Genomic DNA, 21,110 nt, shown 5'->3' with positions numbered 1-21,110 from the left:
TATGAAGGAAATAAAACGGTTCTCTTATTCGCTCAGTCACTGGTGTTCAGTCATCCAAATTCAATGACTCTGTCAAACTCAGCTTGGGTTGAGGAGAGGACTGACGAGGAAAGGACTGACCAGTTGGATGGCAGGCCTCTTTGTGTTCTTAAGGACAATGGGGTGAGAAGTGGGGGTTAACCCAGACCCCAGGACCTCCCCTGCCCTCAACCCCTCCCCGTTAAGGCCCAGGCCAGGCAACCTCTGACCCTAGGGTCATTGTGTCCCTAAAAATAATAAAATCTGTTCCGACAGACTTTAGTTATTCATATTGTACGGCCATTCCTGTCTTTCTTCACCAAGCATCCGTTTGTCATCGCCGACGCTGAAAGCAAGATTATGCCAAGATTAGAGGATTCTCCTGGCAGATGGTGCCTTTTTCCCCCTTGCTCAGAGCTCGGGTGACTTTCCATTTCTTTGTAAATTAAAATAGGACTGCCTCGCCAAAGAGGATTTGATAATTGAGTCCTATAAAATTGTTTATGATATTGATGCACCAGTATTGGGATTAAGCTAAATAAACATATCAAGTACATTGAAATCAAACTGCGTGGGCGAAATTCCAGCACCACAGTGGGATTATTTAAGCACAAGCTGTGCAAAGTTACTAATGCTTTTAGTTTTTTAATATCTCGATTGTGCCGAGTAGTGAGTTTATTCTTATGCATGATATCAACAATGACCTAACTGGATACAGAGAATTAGGTTACATGCTACAGTCAAATATTTTTACATTTATTGTACTACAGTGGCTCAAAGCGGTTGCTTAAGTAATGTACCACGGAGTTGGGGTGTCCACAAGGTATAGAATTGTACTTGTCTAAATAACACCCTGACAACAAAAAGCTCCCTCCGTTGTTGTGAGCATTAATCCGCTCGTCTCTCGGTGGTGGCTGACAGAAAGTAGGCGTCCGCATGCTTCCCATTCCAAAAACAGTTTGTGGATATATTATGACGACATGTTTTTGTTCGTTTTGGTCTTCAGTACGGGTTTTTTCGGCAGTTCAAGCACAATTTTTTTCTTGAGGCAAGCCGAAGTTCAGAAGCATTAGTCTACGCCCTTTCGTTGGTGATTGGTCAACAGTAGGGATTCTTCAATGGAGTGTTTGTTGTCATTCAACGATAGACTCGTTCTCATGCACAGCCACAAGATGGACAAAGCACTATTGCTTACTTTTTCTTGTTTTTCAAGTTAAGGTATTTTAAGGGAGTACGCGAGCACACTCGTTCGGTTCTACAATACTAGCCGAGTTTGGCTAGGTGCCAGCCGAACTGAAGCGTGCGGAAGCCTTAAGGTCCCCGTCTTTCTCATCCACGCTGCACTTTTCCTCACGCCCACCACAGACGCACTGTTATTGTTCTAAAACTTTGCCTGAGTGACAAAATGATTTGCTGATCAATAAAAATACCCCTTTTCTCTATGAAGCAGCATCCACTGGAAGTCGGCCAGCCCCCAAATACATCCCCACCCCCAATGCTCTTTGACCTTATCGGAGGCCTGACTTAGCAAAAACAGTGGTCCTCCCACGAGGCCTGTGCAGGTTCCTATTTCACTCGGGCAATGAAAGGGACTACTGTAAATAAATGGGGGCCTGTTTGACCCTGCCTTTGTCTGGGCCGAGACCCCTGCATCCACTCTACTGTAACAGAGCCCACCTCTCACAATAGTGGCTCTCATGGCTCTAAGACCCCCAGCCTTCTGCCTCTACACCCACTGAGGGCAGGATTAGGAAAAAAAGAACGCCCCTGTCAGATTCACCAACCCGCGACTCCAAGGGTGTCCCCCCCAGCTTAGACACTTTAGCCTTTGTCCTCTGGCCCCCTGTGCAGGACCAGGGACCGGGAGAGAAGGGGACACACTAAACCCTGGGACCCTCAGTCTCAGGATATGAGCAATAGGCCAGATCAAATTGATAGATCCAAACAAGGGAAATAACTTGACTACTTGATTTTCCTTTGCATGAGGCGCTGAAGATTTACTACGTCAGATGAAAGAAAAGAAAGTGTATAAACTGATCAAATAAATCACACACACAAATACATATGCAACTACAGTATTTAAATCCCTAGAGTAGTTGCTCTTATATAATAAGATACTAAAAGTGAGAAGAAAAAAAATAATAACTGGCCACTACGGCAGATCGGTATCGTTGATGGTGAAACTCTTTCACAGTCCTGTCTCTTTTCCGATCTGTGTGTGTGTGTGTGTGTGTGTGTGTGTGTGTGTGTGTGTGTGTGTGTGTGTGTGTATAGAGTAGAGTATAAAGTGGTGGTGTGGGGGTCAGAGGCTAAGTCAAATATTTCCCCACTCCGAGGTATGTGAGGGGATGCAGGAAGCTGAGGGCCCGAGATAAGGTGTGACGTGGCGATAAGGACCCAAGCACCTGTTAGGGAGTCCAGCTCCTCGTGTGCTGCAGCCATAGACAATGCACCAGATGCCAGTAAGAAAAAAAGAAAGAAACTCTGGGTCGCTCTGAGAGAGGACGCCAGAGTGAACCCGGAGACAGAGAATCAATGGGCGTCTCCTTTGCTGGAAGGTCAAAGCAGGAGCATGGGGGTGTAAAACTGCTGGCTGGACAAGCAAACCCTTATTTGGAAGGGAGGCGTGTGGGGTGGCGGGGGGGTGGGGAGGAGATCCAGGCCTATTTTACACTATGCTTAATGGCGTTCGACGAGACCTGACAGCATCATCAGTAACTTCCTGGCCGAGACAGGAGTGGCAGAAATGATGCCGTTTGACTCATGACATGTCAGAGCCTCCCGCTTTGGTGATCCGTCCAGGAAATGGAATGGCTTTTTTCCGCATTTGAGGACCACAGACACAAACACAAAACAATCCCGATCTGATTAAAAAAAGAAAGACCTTGGGGGGAAACTGACAGCAAGATCGTAAACAAGAAAAAGAGTTTGATACACCTACTAATACAAATAATATGAGATTTAATAGCATAAACCAACTCATATAAATCATCTCTAAATGTAAATTTCATCCAACCTAAAGGATCATCAAATAATACAAACTGTATAGTATAAACCTGTCAAACATCACTCATTGCAGGAGAGATCCAACATTTCTTTGCCATATTAAGATCATCTCCTTCGACTGACATGCGGCCTCTCCAAGGGCCATTCTATCCATCCTCAGCTCTCTGCCACTGCTAATCTCTCTGGACGTCTTCGGTCAGCAAATACATAAATCAATTATGGTTTTAAGCTTGATGCCATGATTTACCCAACTGATCCCCCCTGGATTACAGTAAGGCTTAAAATGTGTCTCGAGCTAAACCCTTCTGGACCGCACTCGGCGTTCCCTGCTAGTAGCAGTCTGAAAGAGGGGCAGACATAATGTATACCTTAAAATGCGGTGTTAAGAGCCATTGAAAACCGAGAAAAAAATGTAAGAATGGCTCCAAGAGCTAAGAGGGTTAACTTGCAAAAGCAGAGAAGAACTAAACTGTGTGACCAAACAGCCAGTCAACAAAACCAAAAGAAAATAAACTTCAACAAAAAATTCCCAGGCAGGAATGCAGACTGGCAAAAAGCTGTCCAACAACCTGCCTGATTAGATTTGTGTGTCTGTTATGGGACATAACCTGGCTAGGGTCCTGAGAGGAGGGAGACGGCCGAGTAGTAAACAGGACCTATGTGGTGCCGTCCAGCCTACCGCACAACCCAGTCCCCTACCTGAGTGCTCCTTTATGATGGGAGTTTTATGACCCCCTTCTTAGCACGCTCATATCACTCCATTGGGGCCCCTTGCCAATCTCTGGCACCCCATTCAGGAGGCAACAAAGAGGCTAATTAGAGTCTCTCTCGGTGGAAGCCCGCGGTGGGCTCCGATTTGATACTTCCAGCGGAGGCTAGGAGCCGCGGCGGCCGCATTCACACAGGCCTTGTGCACGCTTGGGTTGGCCCTTTGGCTCGGGACCCCGCTCATTGTTCCCCAGCGCTCGGCAGCGCGTTAGAACCACCGAGGGGGAACCGACATGTCTTCTTTCATGTGGCGGGACCCGGCAAGGAGATGCTAATGGGATATCGACAGGATTAAAACACCGGCGTTCAGGTCCGGAGAAGGGGGGTGGAGAGGTTCAGGTCCGGAGGGGAGGGGCAGAGAGGGAGCGGCTCTATGAACATGAAATTAAAACCGGGCTTTAAGGTGGAGCATTGTCATTCAATTGGTTTTTAATGGAAAAGTTGCTTGTGCTTAGTTACAGTAAGAAAGAAAATCCGTGAGCACAAGAGAGTGGTAAAGTGATAAATAGAAGGAAAAACAAAAAAACTAAAACATATTCTCTTCAAGAGCCAATGACAGAATATAATCATAGAAAAGTGTTTAACATTTTATTTCCACAAGTGTTTCAGGCAGACATCAGTGTAGCTGCACTACGTGGAGAGAGAAAGCCATCAGGAAGGTAGGCCAGATAATAAATGTACATGTCACTTGATAACTGGCTGTAACTGCTAACCACTGGTGTGTTTCCACTCTCACCAAGGCAGGTAGGCAGGCGTAGAGGAGCGTGGGCTGTCCCCAGCACCTTCCTCCCTCTGACCACAAGCTCCCCAGAAGGACAAAAGATAGGGGCCTCGGCTCGCACGTTTCATAACAGCCTGCCTGACCACGAGGCCAGGCGCCACGCTCTCAGCACTAGCCAGGTTTAGCCACGCAGAGACAGGTGAGGCAGAGCCGAGGTTGGGCCAAGAAAACAGACACTAATGTTACACAACAGCCCTCCTCTCGGTTCTTATCTCTGTCTGTCCGATGTTCGGTTGATTCCCCATTGCCATGGCCACGGTCTTTCTTCTCCCCGGGTCCAAAAAAACGGCTATTTCAGATGTTAGGCGAGAGGTGTTGTGCCACCTGGCTCTGTACAGAGTCTGCACCACGCTCTCCCGCCTGTAATCCGGCCATCTCCAGTTGCAGGGGTAAGATAACAGGAGCCAAAGCACTGAAGAAAGGAGGAGGATGGCGCAACAGTAGCGAGACTATGCACTCGGTGCCAAACGATGCTTATCTGGTTAATAAGCTGTGTGATCTGGTTCTTCTTTTTTGGGGTGATATATATAATATTTTTACTGTATTTAGTTTGTTAAAATCAAAGGGTGTTTGTGTTGTTGAATCTGTGTACAACATTCATTCATCAATTATTTAAAAATAACTGCATGAGGTGATGACGGTATGAGCGGATTCTCAAATCCGATAGCGATTCATTTTTGGGGGGGGATGGGGGAAGCGCTCCTTCTGATAGAGAACATGCCTCTGTGATAATCTGTCGCTGTAGTCAGGGGTGTGCAGTCCATCCACATGATGTAACCCAGTGTTAAGTCTTTAATCGATACATCTCCCGGCATGACAGTGCGGACAGAGCACAGATCTGAGATCAGAGAGATGGTGGTGTAAATCTTTACAGTTCAACCAGGGCCTTTTAGAACCTGTCTATAATTGGGTGTCAGCCAGCTGCCTCGGCTCGGGTCTGCTCTACTGCAGCGTCTGGCCAGCCAATAGCTTATCCTCAGATGCCTAAACAAACACTGACACCAGACACTACATCAACAAGGCATCAAGACTCAGAGACTATGAAGAAGAGTTAGTCAGGGAGGACAACCTAACGCTTCATGTCTCGCCCGTCCTCAAATTTGGTCTGTTCTGGAAGACAAGAACCTTCTGGGCACATGTGCCCTTTTCAAAAAGCTTTTGTGGTGCTGTTTGGTTATTACCCTATGATGTACTACTGTACCTGTGTAGAGTGCTCTCCAGGGGAGCTCGCTCACAGATTTTAAATGGGGGGATAATCCTGCTCCATGTAATGGATGTTCCTCTGCCAGTTTAGCTTGCAATAAAAAGCTTCTACATTGAGCCAAGCTTAGGTAATGAATCTGTACTTTCTTTCCCACCATAATGCAGACTATGACAAAGCACCCACAACACAATGAGGAAGAAAAAAAAAAGAGCGCTCACTGACACACAAAAGCCTATCAATAAAATATGGTAAAATAAATAAATCCCTTACAAACAATATGTTAATTTAATTTGTATCTGGGACCACAGATTGGGGATGGAATAGGAGGTCATCTTGACCGTTGGTGCTAAGGTTCAAGCCTAAAGCAGCCTTGTGGTTCTTGGTGGTGGATATGATATCAGGTGTGCTTCACCTTATAGGGCAACTTCTGACGTGCACCCCTCTCTGTACCTCTCCCTACACATCATTTCAGCATGCAGGTTGTGTGTTATATCCTGCGACAACGCTATGGCTGTTATCAGGCCCTATCTGCTCTTGGTTTACTGAAGAGGAGCACGCGTGGTTATCAGTCCTCCTGATATGCACAGATAAGGCCCCAGACTCCTGTTTAAACACTAGGGACCCTGGGTATTAGAACCACGCTGACTGCGTTTGACTATGCCCTCTCCGCCCACCTCGCCACGACGGAGGACAACCGAGGAAATTGAATATCCGAGTCAGTTGTTGAGGAAAAGGTTTCTCTATGTCAAAGATGGCCGACAAGAGGTGGACAATCATTGACAGGGGTTCATTTATACACCTTGTGGCTTGGATATGAAAGAGATGGTTCAAACATTGACGGTTCGTTATGTTTAACAGCTATATTCTGAAAGGGTTCTGGAGGGGGCATTCTTGTTTGGTTGTAAGTACATTAGAGGCCAGGCATCTGCATGATAATGGGTGTTAAGTGAAAGAGATAAACCCAAGGCTATGGGTCTTTGAATAGGAAGCTGTGTTTGGAATATCAAGCAGAGTTTTCTTCTTTAGAGTTAGTCCCCGTACGATTAATTTATTTGTCTAATAAATCACTCAGCCTTGCCAGATGATTATTTGCTTATCACGGGGTTACTAAAATATTGCTGTAATCCAGTCTCCCTAAAGCCACGAGTACACTCACCCAGACTTCCTTCAAGAAATAAATCTGAGCCTGTCAAATATGTCCCGGCTTTGGAGAAAGGGGGAAAAAAAGCCGCAGTTGTTGTTGTTGTGGTGAGATGGAGCTTTGATTTGGCCCCTGTAGGAAACCTGGGGCGATTGAAAAACAAACACAGCCCTTCATTTACCAATCCCTCACTCATAAATCTCCAGGAGATATCAATACATGACTCTGGGGGGCTACTTCAAGGGATACCCCCTCGCTCCATTTGTGGAGCCAAACCACATCTCATCCAGTTGTTGAGGCTTTACGATAGAACCCAGGGCATGGGCGAATGAATGGAGCAGGCTAAATTATACAGGAAGCAAGCACTTACTGATGCATTCATTCTAACACACACAAACACACTCTCGCTTGTGCACACACACGCACAAAGGACCTGTGCCACGTCTGGAAACAATTATGGCCAGTTAACTTGACCTGTTTGCACCAAATGAACTCCCAGACTGAAATATTTTTCACGTTTGTAACTGGAGATGGTAGCAACCCTGGCACAAGGCTGCTGGGATATAATCTGTAATTAGTCAACCAGAACCATTGCTCTGTGTGCTGCGAGCTGTCAACAATCAAAGCTTCTGACAAATCTTTAGAAAACACAAACAGGTAGGTCTATCAACTGGGGAACCACGATTTCTGTCAATTGCACCGACATTAAAAAAAAAGTAATCGGATGAAAGAATGTACAGGTTTGCTGATAATAAACAGAAGGGAATCAGAAAAATCATTAAATCAAATCATGACTCATAATTCTGGCAATTTATCCTTCTAAATTAGATCCATGAGAAGATAGGGATCTGCATATATTTAAAGGCAGACATTTTCTGGATACAACGGCAATTTGTTATACACGGATGATAAAACAGGCGATGCATGACGCAATGTTTGACTTTATACTTCAAATGTCTGAAGTCTGTTTGAGGAAGCTTTAGAACAGGGCTTACAATATTTAGGGATGTCATAGAACATCTGCTAATCTAAATGAAGCCATTAGTATTCTGTTGGGGCAGCCAACAGATCAATGCATGAAACGGTTTGGAAATCTCTTCTGATCCTAGATTTCCCATCTCTTGCACAACCAGGGATGGTCACATTGATACAACTTTTGAAAAACAGGCAACCTCACCACTCAATTTCTCCAGGCAAAAAGACGTATCCTGAAAATTACAACAAATCGTCCTTTGACGTAAAACACACTCCAGCTTTCACATTAAATAAGCATTCAATAGATCGGACCTAAACCCGAAGGACATTCAGGATAAATTGTGATTTATTAAAGACAACTATTGTTTTTAACGCCGCAAAATGAAATTGCCATTTTGTTCACACTAACCCAAGTTATTTCATGGCAAATAAATCCAAAAACACTAATGTTTTTGTTTATTATAGCTTACAAAGGCTCTATTCAATTCCTCATGAATTTTAAGGACTGTGGGTGAAGGTACACAAGGCCATCTCTCTAAACAAGTAATTCTGTATTTCTTCCAAAATTCATTAAGGGAATATAGAGTAACCGAGACGGAATACACTCAAATCTGCCAATTAGATAGCTTTTGTTAAATCAGTCTTCGGCCATGCTGTAGACATACCAATATTTTGGTAGGGGCCGCTGAAACAGAATCCTTACGTGAACCTTAACCGTGGCGCATTCCATCTGATTAGCACAAACATTTCAAGCTGAGCAGGTCCACTCAAGGTAAAAGAGGCCGGTAGAAGAAAGAAAAACATTCTGACGGTGCATGTAGTAGTGATGCAATTAAATTCCAGGAAGTGCTCTCTTTCGTTCTCTATTGGCAGCCAATTTAACTTGGACACATTCAGAGTTATTGCATTACATAAACGTAATGTACAGTAACAACAACGTTCAGCAGAGCACAACAATTCTGGAAACAACAAAAGTTAGTTGTACAAGATCAGGGTACTATTAGGTAAAAACTTTTCAGCACAACAGGTATGAGTCATCTTGATTTTGGAATCTTTAAAATGTCATCTGACTCTTTTATGTTGCATAAAAGCCTGGAGTTCCAAACATGACCTAGGACCTGTAAACTCACCAGGGGCACCCTTCCCTTCCCATTCCTTGTCTCAGTATAATCTTAAGCAACTGGAAATGTGAGCTCTCAATCAATTCTGACACACTGAGTCAAACCCAAAAATCGGCAATTCCACAGTAACGGAATTGTGCTGTGCAAACTTGTGAAACATAGACATCTATGATATGGTCCTATGATTACTTCAGATTTGGTCCGGTCTGGACAAGACCAAATCTGAACCAATCATGGATGTCTATGTTTGGGCCAAATGAAAGCCGGTCCAGACGTCTGTGGAAGTTGAAATCAAAGTTGGTCCGGAGCGGACCAAAAATCAACATCTGTTGACGTTGAAATCAAGGCCAGGGCGGACTGACCAAATTTCAACTACTTTTCTATGTCCATTACATCCAGTGCTCAGTGGTTGAGGATGCTGGTTACAGTAAATGGAAAGAGAGAGGGCTCGTGGGTAAGTATCTGTAAGAGCCAGGAGAGGTGACATTAATTGGAGAGAGAGAGGAAGGAAAGAGAGAGGGATTGGTTGTCCCGATTTTTCATACTCTTGCTTTGACTACCAGACAAAGAGAAAGAAAACGGTTATCAGCTGAACATAACAGTATGCCAACGGAAGGTAGGACAGTAGCACGTGACCCAACTGCGGTTTGTGACTACAATGGGAAATCATTGTAGCCAATGCAATTGCAGAAATTTAGTTAGATTGTTTTCGGAAATTCTGTTATCGATTTGGCAAAAGAATTTAGAGTTTTAATTACTTGATCATTCATAAACAAAATTGATATCAGTAAAAACACTAATTGATAGGTCTACCTTTACTTTTGTGAACTGTCATTATCCTCCCTCATGAGGGAGAGAATTTCTTAAAAAGATGTGGGTTTTCATAAGAGAATTTCAAGGCACATGGCAATGTTTCTTAAACTTACAGAAGGCAAATAATTTCTCCAAAACGAAATATAAAAGTGTTGATATGAGTTGGCTCAGGTCTTTACTTCAACATTGTGTTTTGATGCATTTGTAATACATTTTAAGACTTTTTCTAGTAGATATTTTCTAAGACCCCTTTTCTATCTCTTTGACAAGAAATCAAAGCCTTTGCTTTGATTATATATATATATATATATATATATATATATGCCTTATTTACTCAAAAATATAGACTCTTAGCATTCGTTTGACACCCAATTTGACATGCTCCTATGAACTTCACATTGGTCCTTTTACATGGAAATGTCCAATTCCAAATCCTACAAGCTTCATGAGGTGTTGGGCTATGTGTGAGAGTGGCAGGCGATTAGCAGAAACCGAGTGTTTCTTAAAAAGCAGACAATGGCCTATTTCCCAAATTTTGAGACACTAGTACAGTTCCTTGACAGTTTTGGAAGTTGAGCAACATTTCTCATGTGCAGACAACAGCACGCTGACCGGTCTACAACAGGAGTGCATGGTGGGATTTGAACAGCGGTGCACACCTGGCGTGGATTTACTTGCTGTATACCTCTCAAATCCCCCAACCCTCCCCCTCCTTTGCACTCCTACATCCACACTACTACTATTACTACCACCACCGCCCTCTGGCTATGCTGACGAGAAGCAGAGGCCAGCCGAGCGGCCGAAAGGTTAGGCTGCAGAGGTCAGGGCTCGGGTCCTTTGCACAGCCCTCATTTCCTGGGCTGGACAGTCTGCACCACTTATAAAGCTAATAAGGCCCTCCTTGTCCCCCCGGTGGCTGGGGCCCCCAAACTCTCAATCACTGGCCACACCACAGGGATCAGGAGTGGGCTGAGATGGGTGTGAGGAAGGAGGGAGGCTGCTTCCCATTAGCTGGCCCCCCTCACCAGGTGCGACTAATGGGCTCAGCGAGCGCCACGGCAGGACAGCTCGCTAGTCACCCGGACAGGCCTGGAAGTCATCAGGGGAGAGGACCTCAGCCTCCGTCGCCAACCACAGACTTGATGGTTTCAGAGAGAGCGACAACAATGTTGACTTGATATGATAGCCTACTTCAAACTTAAAAAGGGATTCACCTGTACTTTTGTATACGTTTTGGCCAGTAGTTCTGAAAGTAGAGCTCACAAGCCAAAAGTGGCCCCTGAAAATTGCGTACTGTGTCACATATGTGCACCAGGCCACTGCTCTCACTCACTCTCCTGGTGTGCATCATCTGCATCTTGATAGCTGCCACTCATATGTTGACGGGCTGAAGCTCATCGGTTGAACTCAAATTGCTAGAGGGCTGGGTCCATGTGGGGGAACATTTTTGGGAAATAGGGCAGCACAACTTCCAGAAAAACAGTGACTTTCAAACTAGGGATTTTGTGGCTAATTGAGGTAAGACTGATATTCTGCTCATAGATTATGCATGTATGAACTACACATTGACACATCCAGCCCAAAGCGCAGGATGTTGAAATACTTAGTTGCCAAAGTTCCAGAGCATGTCTTTAAAAATCATATGAAAGCAAAAACTCAAGTATCATGTAGTTGCAGCAACAACAAGTAACCTGGTGGCATAGACAGGTTAGCTGACAACGCCACAAAAACGATGCGTGCAATTCAAAGGGTCAAAACGACGTGTGTGATGGTTCTGGATGGCCAGATAGCTAGCAACAATATCAAGAAAATGCGTGAGGTGAACCGTAAGTGGCTTGTTTCAGCTTGTTTGATCTTGTTCTTGATACCATGTTTTGATTTGAGGTGTTTTGACTGATGTTACGTCTACGCTAATATGGCAAAAATTTGCTAGCTAACCAACAACTGTAACGATGTATTTGAGAGACAAGTGCTCATTGTGCAACTTTGTTTACAATGAACATTGGAGTTGAAATATAGTTTGCATGTTATCAACAATCTAAGCCAACCCCGTCTGTCTTTCCCCATAGTTACGCACTAGTCAGTTTTGTTGCTAAACAACCAACCCGTCTATTGAGTTACAATGCCTAAAGAACAATTACACCACTTTTCAATATCATTTTCATTATCTCCAGCACAATACCAGTATCTACATATGTGAAAACGGCGCAATTAAACATATAGAAAGTCAACATTTTTCACGATGACCGTCAGGCATTACAGAGACTCGCGGTGATGTGGGGAGCAAGAAAATACCCTGCCTCTGGGCTAGAAACTCCGTTTTGACATGTAGACACTGGTATGGTGCTGGAGATAATGAATGAGATTGAAAAGTGGCGGAATTGCCCTTTAAAGTACGTACATTATTGACTTTAGTACACAAGTTTGAAAAAGTAACTCTTACCCAGTTCTGGGTGAAAATTGACAACCATAAAATCCAATGCAAATACCAGTAGTCTAATGGAAAATATGCTACTCATTTCCATGAAACTTCTCACTTTCTTCTACCTTTGGTTACAAAAATGTAACCAAATAAACTATGAATTTAACAATTTCTAATGAAAAGGCATATTCATTGGTTAAATTCTTCTGAGGAATGTATCATCAAAGCAGGCGATCTTGACCACAAGAAGCTAATCTGACATTTATTTATTGCATCAGATTTCAACTTTTTCTCTTGGCTGAGAAAAATATCTAAATGAGGGGTAAAATCTCAAACGTTTATATTTGCAGTGCCTTTAGAAACTATTTCTGGGTAAGTCTCAGAGCTTTCCACACCTGGATTGTGCAACATTTGTTCTGTCAAATCGGTTGTTGATCGTTGCTAGACAACCATTTTCCGGTCTTGACATATATTTTCAAGTAGATTTAAGTAATAAGTCTCTCTGGGACAGTCGCTGTCTTCTTGGTAACAACTCCAGAGTAGATTTGGCCTTGTGTTTCAGGTCATTGTCCTGCTGAAAGAGAAATTATTCTCCCAGTGTCTGATGGAAAGCAGACGGAACCAGGTTTTCCTCTAGGATTTCGCCAGTGCTTAACTCCATTTCGTTTCTTTTTTATCCTCAAAAACTCCCCAGTTCTTAACACTTAAAAGCACACCCATAACATGATGCTTGCCACCACTATGCTTGAATATATGGAGTGGTACTCAGTAAGGTGTTGTATTGGATTTGGCCCAAACATAACAGTTTGTATTCAGAACAAAAATCTATTACTTTGCCATATTGTTTGTAGTATTACTTTAGTGCCTTGTTGCAAACAGGATGCATGTTTTGGAATATTTGTATTCTCTACAGCCTTCCTTCTTTTCACTCTGTCAATTAGGTTAGTATTGTGGAGTAACTACAAAGTTGATCCATCCTCAGATTTCTCCTATTACAGCCATTAAACACTGCAACTGTTTTAAAGTCACCATTGGCTTCATTGTGAAATCCCTAAGGGGTTTCCTTCCACTCCAGCAACTGAGTTAGGAGGGACATCTGTATCTTTGTAGTGACTGGGTGTATTGATACACATTATTTTTACTCATCTACCAATAGGTGCCCTTCTTGGAAAACCTCCCTGGTTTTTGTGGTTGAATCTGTGTTTGAAATTCACTGCTCGACTGAGGGACCTTACAGATAATTGTATGTGTGGGATACAGAGATGAGGTAGTCATTCAAAAATCATGTTAAGCAATAATTTTGCATACAGAGTGAGTCCATGCAAATTATTACATGACTAGTTAAGCACATTTTTAGGCTTTCCATAACAAAAGAGGTTGAACACTTATTGACTCAAGACATTTCAGCTTTTTACTTTAAATTAATTTGTAAAACTTTCACAAAACATAATTCCACTTTAAATTCAGGATTTTTACAACAGAATGTGTAAAATGTTGACGGGTGTGAATACTTTCTGAAGGCACTGTAATTCATGGATATTAGCTTAATAGTCATCTAGCTTGTTAGCACTAGTTTAAATCCCTGTAATATGGATATCTTCCATACACGATGCGCCCATTAGGGTGTACCGCCACTAAAGGTCGATACTTGTAGATTCTGTAATGCTTTCCTTGAACCAATGTCTGTCCTGTTTAACTGCATGCTTTTCTTTGGATGCTGAAATCCATCGTTTTTATAAAAAACTGCACCCTTTAATTCACTGTTTCCAACAGAGTCGGAAGTTAAGCGTGCACTACCACTTGATACTTAAAAAATATCCATTATTTAATTCTTACTGTGTACCTGTGCTTGTCCTGATTATTATAGAGTTGTCAGTTGGATTTGGAATCCAACGTTTTTGATAATTTGCCTTCTATGCATCCCTTGCGAAAACTAAAAACTCTGCCATGTAATGATTTACAAAAAAAAAAAAAGATTTCAGCACCCAAAGAAAAAGCTTGCAGTTACACAGGACAAACATTGGTACAAGGAAAGCCTTAAAGAATGAAAATTTTTACAGGTATCAACTGATAGCGTCTCGATGTAGTCTGTGGTACATTCCGCCGACACGCAGTTGAGTTTACTAAGCTGCTAGCTAGTACATGCAAAAAAAAAAACATTTTCAACCGAAAAAAAAGGACTCAAAAACTTTTGTTAAGTAGATTCCTGAATTATGAAAGGTAGAAAAATGTAGACCTATATTTTATGTACGTATATCAGTAAACTTAAATGAAGTAACTGTAGGCAGAATTTAATTCTACTTTATCATTGATTTGAAGAAAAACTTTTGGGCAAAGATCAACAAGTTTACAAATGTTAATAGAACCAAACCAGTGAGAAAAAAATGTCACAAAGTTGACCTTACCGGTGTTGCTCTACAGCTTCGTTGTCTGGTAGCTCTGCACCACACACGTTGCAGAGTTCGTGCTGGTTTCTGCCGTCTGGCTTCATGCCAGCGGCCAGCTCCCCCAGCTTGTTGAAGAACTCCCTCTGGATGAAGCTCTGGGGCAGAAGTCCCCCGTAGGCACTGAAGTCCATGGACATGGCCAGGGCAGGGGACATGTGGAGAGAAGAAGCCATGGAGGCCGGCATGGATCGCATAACTTCGTTTTTATGATTGGGAGGCAGAGAGTACAGGGAGGTCAGCTGTTTCTCGGTCATGCCTGTCATGCCCGCCATGGCTTCTAGACCCATTTGGCCACCATCTGCTTGGGGGTCGCCCATGCCATCCTCCCGGACGTAGTGCAGCTCGCGGGCACTTGTGATCACGCTGCTCCTGGTCGGGGTCCCTGGGCCATCACGGTTCTTGTCCAACTCGCCGCTCCTCTCACCATTGCTGGAGGCACTGGACTCCATGGTTCTGGGGCTCTCGTGGCCTCCGCCTTCATCCACTTGCATCATCTCTGTCTTGATCTCGGTCATCAGTTGGCGGTGGGAGTTGCCGTGAGTCAGGTGCTCTCCCCCGAAGCCCTGCTGCAGGAGGGACTGGCCGATGCTCATCAGGCTGTCCACGGCAGCTTTGGTTGGGCTCATGGTGGAGAGCCCAAAGGATGTGGAGACGGACGGGCTCTGGTCCAGGGCAGAGGCTTGCTGGGTGGCTGAAAGGTAGCTCCCCTCCATGGAATGCTTCTTAGCGTTCTTCCCTCCTTGCCGGCCCTTGCGCTCGTCTTCTTCCTCCGTGCCGCCATCATTCATATTGGCCTCCGTGTCATTATCATCCGAGGACTGGATGGTCTCCAGGATCTTGAGACATTGCTCCTCTAGGTACTCGATTTCTAGGATCTCTGCTGCGTACAGCAGGTCGTCCAGGTCTTCCACTTTGGCCTGGAGTGTGGCAGTGTAGGCGTACTCCAGGATCTGCTGGAAGGTCTTTGGTGAAAGGAAGTCCAGGGTGTAATGCTGGCTGTTGCGGTGAAACAGAATCTCAAACATCTTGCTGGTGCAGGCCAACACGGTTCTGTGAGCATGGAACTCCTGGCTGTCCACCATGATGACCACGTCGCAGAGGGTTCCTGCCAGACGCATCTGGTTGGCCTTCTGCAGCAGGACCGTGGGGTGGTTGGGGTTCTGGAGCTGGATCATACCCATTTTAGTCAAATCCATAACGTCGCTGAGATCCGCCAGGCCAACTCATTAGGCTCGCTTTCCCTCCTCAGCAGTTTCTTCACTTATCTTCGTAAACAAGATAAAGTCAATCTGGAGAGAGAACAAGATCAGGCATATCAGAATATTTTAGGAAAATACTTTATAACATATGAAAACAACTGTTGGCTTCTCAACTATATATCATATTTGGTCCTAGCCCAATAAACTTCAAATAACTGTGGTAGATAAGATCACAGATCAATATTTAAACCTACACTTTTATATAAAAAATCCAAACAGTTCTGCAGTGTTAAGTTAAAACAATCAATTGTGGTTGTATGAATTACTGCAGATTATTTGAAAAGCCATTGCAAACCATAAATGTTATTTGTCTTTTTAATAAGAATTGATTTCAATTAGATAAAGATCAGCAATTTATCCTTATTTTCTGGGGATTTTGAATTCAAATTGTTCTCACCTCTCATCCATTAACATTGCACACTTCATAAAATGAAAACAGGTCTATGCACATGACACTGAGCTGTTCTGTACATAATAAATACAACTATGGACATACAACCCTACTGGGATGGTAAGAAGTGTATGCAATGGCATCATAGTTGAAATGAGTGGCAGTAAGAGCAAAGGATCAATAGGTAACTAACACAAGTCAAACGCCAAGCAGACCAAATCACCCACTCCTTATTAAACTAAAATAACATCTTTACAAAATACCCCATCTTTTCCCATTCAATGTACAGTTATGTGAAACATGAACAGCAAAAAATATGGAACACTGAGAGCCTTGCAACACCCTAGTCTTTGTTAGAATGCGTTGATGCTTGGTTCACAAAGACCATCAACACCCATTCTGAAATGAAATGGTATCTTATTCAGTATTCTTATCACAGAGAAGAGCAGTGAGCACAGAAGGGAGCGAGCAGCGTGCCAGGAATAGTTGGAACAGAGGATGTCGCAACAACAAAAAAACGCCATGTAGACCAACAAGATTATATTACATACGCCAAAGAAACGCACGAGTCATTGCTTTGGACACCTCTTTAACTTGGTTACGTAATATAAATTGCTCTACACGACTACAATTCTATTGTAATCTGATCTGAAAACACAATTCATAAAAAGAAGCGCAGGTTTATACTAGGACAGAATAGTTTCCATTACTGCTTTTACTTGGAATGTACCTGGTTTTAATGTCTATGGAATGTACAGTAGTCTAGGCGATCAATGATTTGAATGCATGTTGGCATGTCATCGCCCGCTCTCACAAAAGATTAGACCACATGAGGAATAACCTGTAATTTAATAATATTAAATTATGATATAATCATCACCGTTATTATTATAAATATAAAATGTTATTTCAGTAGCCTATTACAATTAACATGATTACGTAGCTTATACTCATTTTAGGCAAGTCATTTTATCATTTACATTTTCAAATATTCCATTAGAGTTAATCAAGAATCAGAAACGGTAGGCTACAGACTTTTTAAATTTTTCCGAAAGGATATTGATAAGAACGCAGATTAAAATCTATTAATTTATGCTAACATTATGCATCCACAGTTCCAAAACAGTTAGACAAGGCTAACAATATACTCAGTGGCTCTCATAAAAATGAAGTCAACAGTTGGCAATCGTTGGAAATACTCAATGAAAATTATATTCAATTTCAGATAGCCTATATTACAGAGCAGTTCAAGACTGTATACATTTGGTATTGATGTGACTGGTGGACATCGAACAAATGACAACAAATGTTACTTTATGACACGAATAACAATTTATCGCTAATTTATGACCCAGTAAATAGGTCCATGTCTATAGCGCTGCGTAATTAGCTTAGTACCCCAGGTTTACCATAGGAAACAATCGAAAGTTGCCTAATAAGGATAGGTAACGTAAAGCCCACAAATTGTATGAGGAACTGGATTAAGACAGTGCGTCAAGACGGCGCGTTAATGTCACCAAATCATTTCACGCATTTGTGTGAATAGACACCATTGAAGGGTTAATTATTATTTCCAATCAATAGGCTATGCTGTATTGACAGCATATCAACGCCAACATAACGCAATCATAAGAGAACCCTCTAAGGACCAACTGTATCCACGAAGACAGTTGTCTGTCCGAAGCGCGCATCTCTTTAGCATTATGTTCAATGCGTCCTGGTGTTTATAAATCTGAGACAATAAAAACCTATGCTCGTGGAAATTGTTTCCAAACACATTTCGCTCAAGAACAAACAGTATACTCACACTTCTCTCAACAGTCTACTAAAGTACATAAGGTCGAATATGACCCAAATGCATGATCTCAACCGGGACTGGTTGCAACAATGATTCAATTCACTAGCCTGCTATTCTGATTAGCACACAGGTGGAATCGTTTGATGTGAAATCATTACAGCTTGAGAGCATTTTATTTGGACATGTCATTATGATTGTGCTTGGAAGAGATAACCCATATCGATGGCAATTCAATTTGCCATTCCATCTATAAACAATGTTCTATTTATTTGCGTCAAGAGGAGGCAATATTTCATTAAGAATCAAGGAATAAGCAGCAGTCGACCAGTTATCTATATGTGTCTCTGGTGTAGGCCTACAATGTACATCAGTCAGTGAATAAATAGATGGACACAGTTCAGATTATTGCCCTTGTGTTCAAGATGATTTGTCATCACCGCTGCACGAGCTCCTCAAGTGCGTCATTTGTTCGCTTTTTAAAACTTCCAGGAACATAAAGAGCGGCATAAGGTATCAGCGTACTGTATTCTCATTTCAACAGAAATACTATTTTCAGAATAAACCACATGGACGAACGTCACAATGTCTGGTTCGCAATGTAAGCCTCAGACCTCACGTTCTCCTGTTGCGATCTCCCGAATACTAAAACAGACAATTACGTCAACCTAACATCTTTACACGGCCAATGAAGCCCAAGTGTTCATGGAAACTTAAACACCTTTCGTCCGCTCAGACTTTTGGCTTTATTTGACAGCTAAACACATGTAATGTAAAACACTTCAGCGCAAACAGGAATTGATAGATCAACTTTCCTTGCCACATTGTAGCGCTATAGGAACTGTAACTTGATGAGGGTTGAAGTGAGGATAGCAAACATACTATTAAAGCATTCACAATGTGAGTACACAGGAAAAACAACTGTAAGCATGCAGAGAAGCGGGTCTGTCACTGTAACATGAAAGCTGCGCGCCCATATCAGTACTCACCTAAATTGCACGTTTTGATTCCGAATGTGTGGTTATTGGGCTACAGCATAGTAACGCAGTTCACAGTACCCGCTCTCACACGCACTAACTCCTCTGTTCTTTCGGGTTAGCAAATCAACACAATGGTGACGTCAACGAAGCGAGTCACTGTTCCCTCTCTTGAATCCATGCAAACACTGCGAAAGTGAGACACCTAGGGGGCTGCCGAATCTTTAACGTGTAGGCAGCAGGGGAATTATAGGAACTGATACAATTATCAGTGACGATGATAATAATAATAACAGTTTATTGTATTTGTTTAACAAGGCAAGTCAGTTAAGAACAAATTCTTATTTTCAATGACGGCCTAGGATAAATGCCTTGTTCAGGGGCAGAACGACATATTTTTACCCGGTCAGCTCGGGGATTCGATCTAGCAACCGTCGGTTACTGGCCCAACGCGCTAACCACTAGGCTACCTGCCTAGAGTAATTGTCACAATCGGAACATTTTAAAAGTCGAAATCATTATGTAATTAGGTAACCCATATAGTAAGAGAAAATTAACAAGTACATGCAGAATATTGAGGATAATTGTCCAAGAAAGTGTATGAATAATGAATACAAATATTTACTGATGAAAAAAATAGATATCTACTTTATCAATTATCAAAATATAACATTTATATTCCTTTCATTTTGCCCCCACCAGTGCCACTTGACTACAGCTTGTGTTTTTACAACTTGTTGGCTTGTAGCCAACAGGCGTTGAGCTGTCTACAGTAGGCCTATTGGGAGTTACAAGGTATAGGCTGCTGTATGCCCTAAAACACACTCACTGCTACTGTATCAGTACAATAATAACGGCTGACCGATTGTGTTCTAAACTGCGATGGGAAAATGTGTTTTATACTGTAATAGCCCTTAGGCTATAACTAGTTGTGCTGGACCAAGAAATACCAGTCTGTATGTGTGTTACATAGCATTTGCATTCTAACATGCATAGCCAGGCACACAATAGAGAAGGTGGGCCAATCATTTTTTCGGAAAGACACAGTATTTAGCTAATTGTGGTAGCAATATTTTTGTTATTTTCAAACGTTTTCAAATATTTTGTTTATATGAATTGACTACTGCAAGATGCTGCCCAACCCTTATGGGAAGAATGTGGTTGTCATTCACTAAACCAAAATAATAACATATTCTATTATTTACCAAGTAGCCAAAACGTCCCCAAAATTGTGTGCAGAAAATAGTTTCTCATTAGTTACATTTAACATCTTGCTAACACGTTGAATCCTCCTCACACAAATCAAGCCACAAGCAACAGGTCTGTCATTTCATACTGACCAATGGTTACATTGCAAAAATATATTAAGATGGAAAACATGAGATAGATGTGGATCGTAAGTAGAGTATTTTAATGTGCAGCGGTGCATGGCAAGTTTTTAGCTCCATCTGTGTGAGGATCACAGAGTGCTTCATCACCTTCGAGCTGCATGCTGTGCTGGCTTACCCATGGATAAAGAAAAAGGGCACTGCCTTAATCTCCATTTAATCCCCATTTTACTGGGGGAAAGGAAATAAAGTGGTAAATTATAACACTATATTATTATCACTCCACTAAAACAATACAGAGGTTGCTGTTAAATGTTGTTTGTGTAACTCTAATGTGATATGGACTTGCCAGCACATGGTGTGACTGTGTAACTGTCCAAGCAAATGGTCTAGTGGTAATTTAAAGGGATAGTTCACCCAAATTACAAAATGATATATTGGTTTCCTTAACCTGTAAGGGGTCTATGGAAAAGGTATGACAGCAATCCATGCTTGAGTTTTGTTTACCTAGCCACTGTTTCAAATGCTACATTTTAGCATTTGTGGCACAAATCCAATACAAGTCAATGGTTTTTACAGTGCATTCGGAAAGTATTCACATTTTGCTACGTTACAGCCTTATTCTAAAATGTATGAAATATTTTTTTCCCTCATCATTCTACAC

At 42.4% G+C, this 21,110-nt stretch overlaps 1 protein-coding gene across 2 annotated transcripts in view; it reads right to left on the bottom strand.

Annotated features, from left to right (window-relative positions):
* LOC106567727 (zinc finger and BTB domain-containing protein 16-A) overlaps positions 1–19,296 on the bottom strand; it is a 127,369-nt gene extending 108,073 nt beyond the window's left edge. For both annotated transcript variants that reach the window (XM_014137360.2, XM_014137361.2), the window contains exons 1-2: positions 19,131–19,296; positions 14,655–15,985 (exon numbers count right to left, since the gene is read on the bottom strand). In XM_014137360.2, coding sequence (XP_013992835.1) covers positions 14,655–15,892 — 1,238 coding nt within the window. In that variant the 5' untranslated portion in view covers positions 15,893–15,985; positions 19,131–19,296. The remainder of the gene's footprint in view (positions 1–14,654; positions 15,986–19,130) is intronic.
* Positions 19,297–21,110: the final 1,814 nt, after the last annotated feature.

This window comes from Salmo salar, chromosome ssa13 (genome assembly GCF_905237065.1).
Source record: "Salmo salar chromosome ssa13, Ssal_v3.1, whole genome shotgun sequence".
In the NCBI taxonomy this organism is placed as follows: Eukaryota; Metazoa; Chordata; class Actinopteri; order Salmoniformes; family Salmonidae; genus Salmo; species Salmo salar.
The sequence above is the reverse complement of the archived record's forward strand: the minus strand, read 5'-3'. Positions and strand labels throughout refer to the sequence as shown.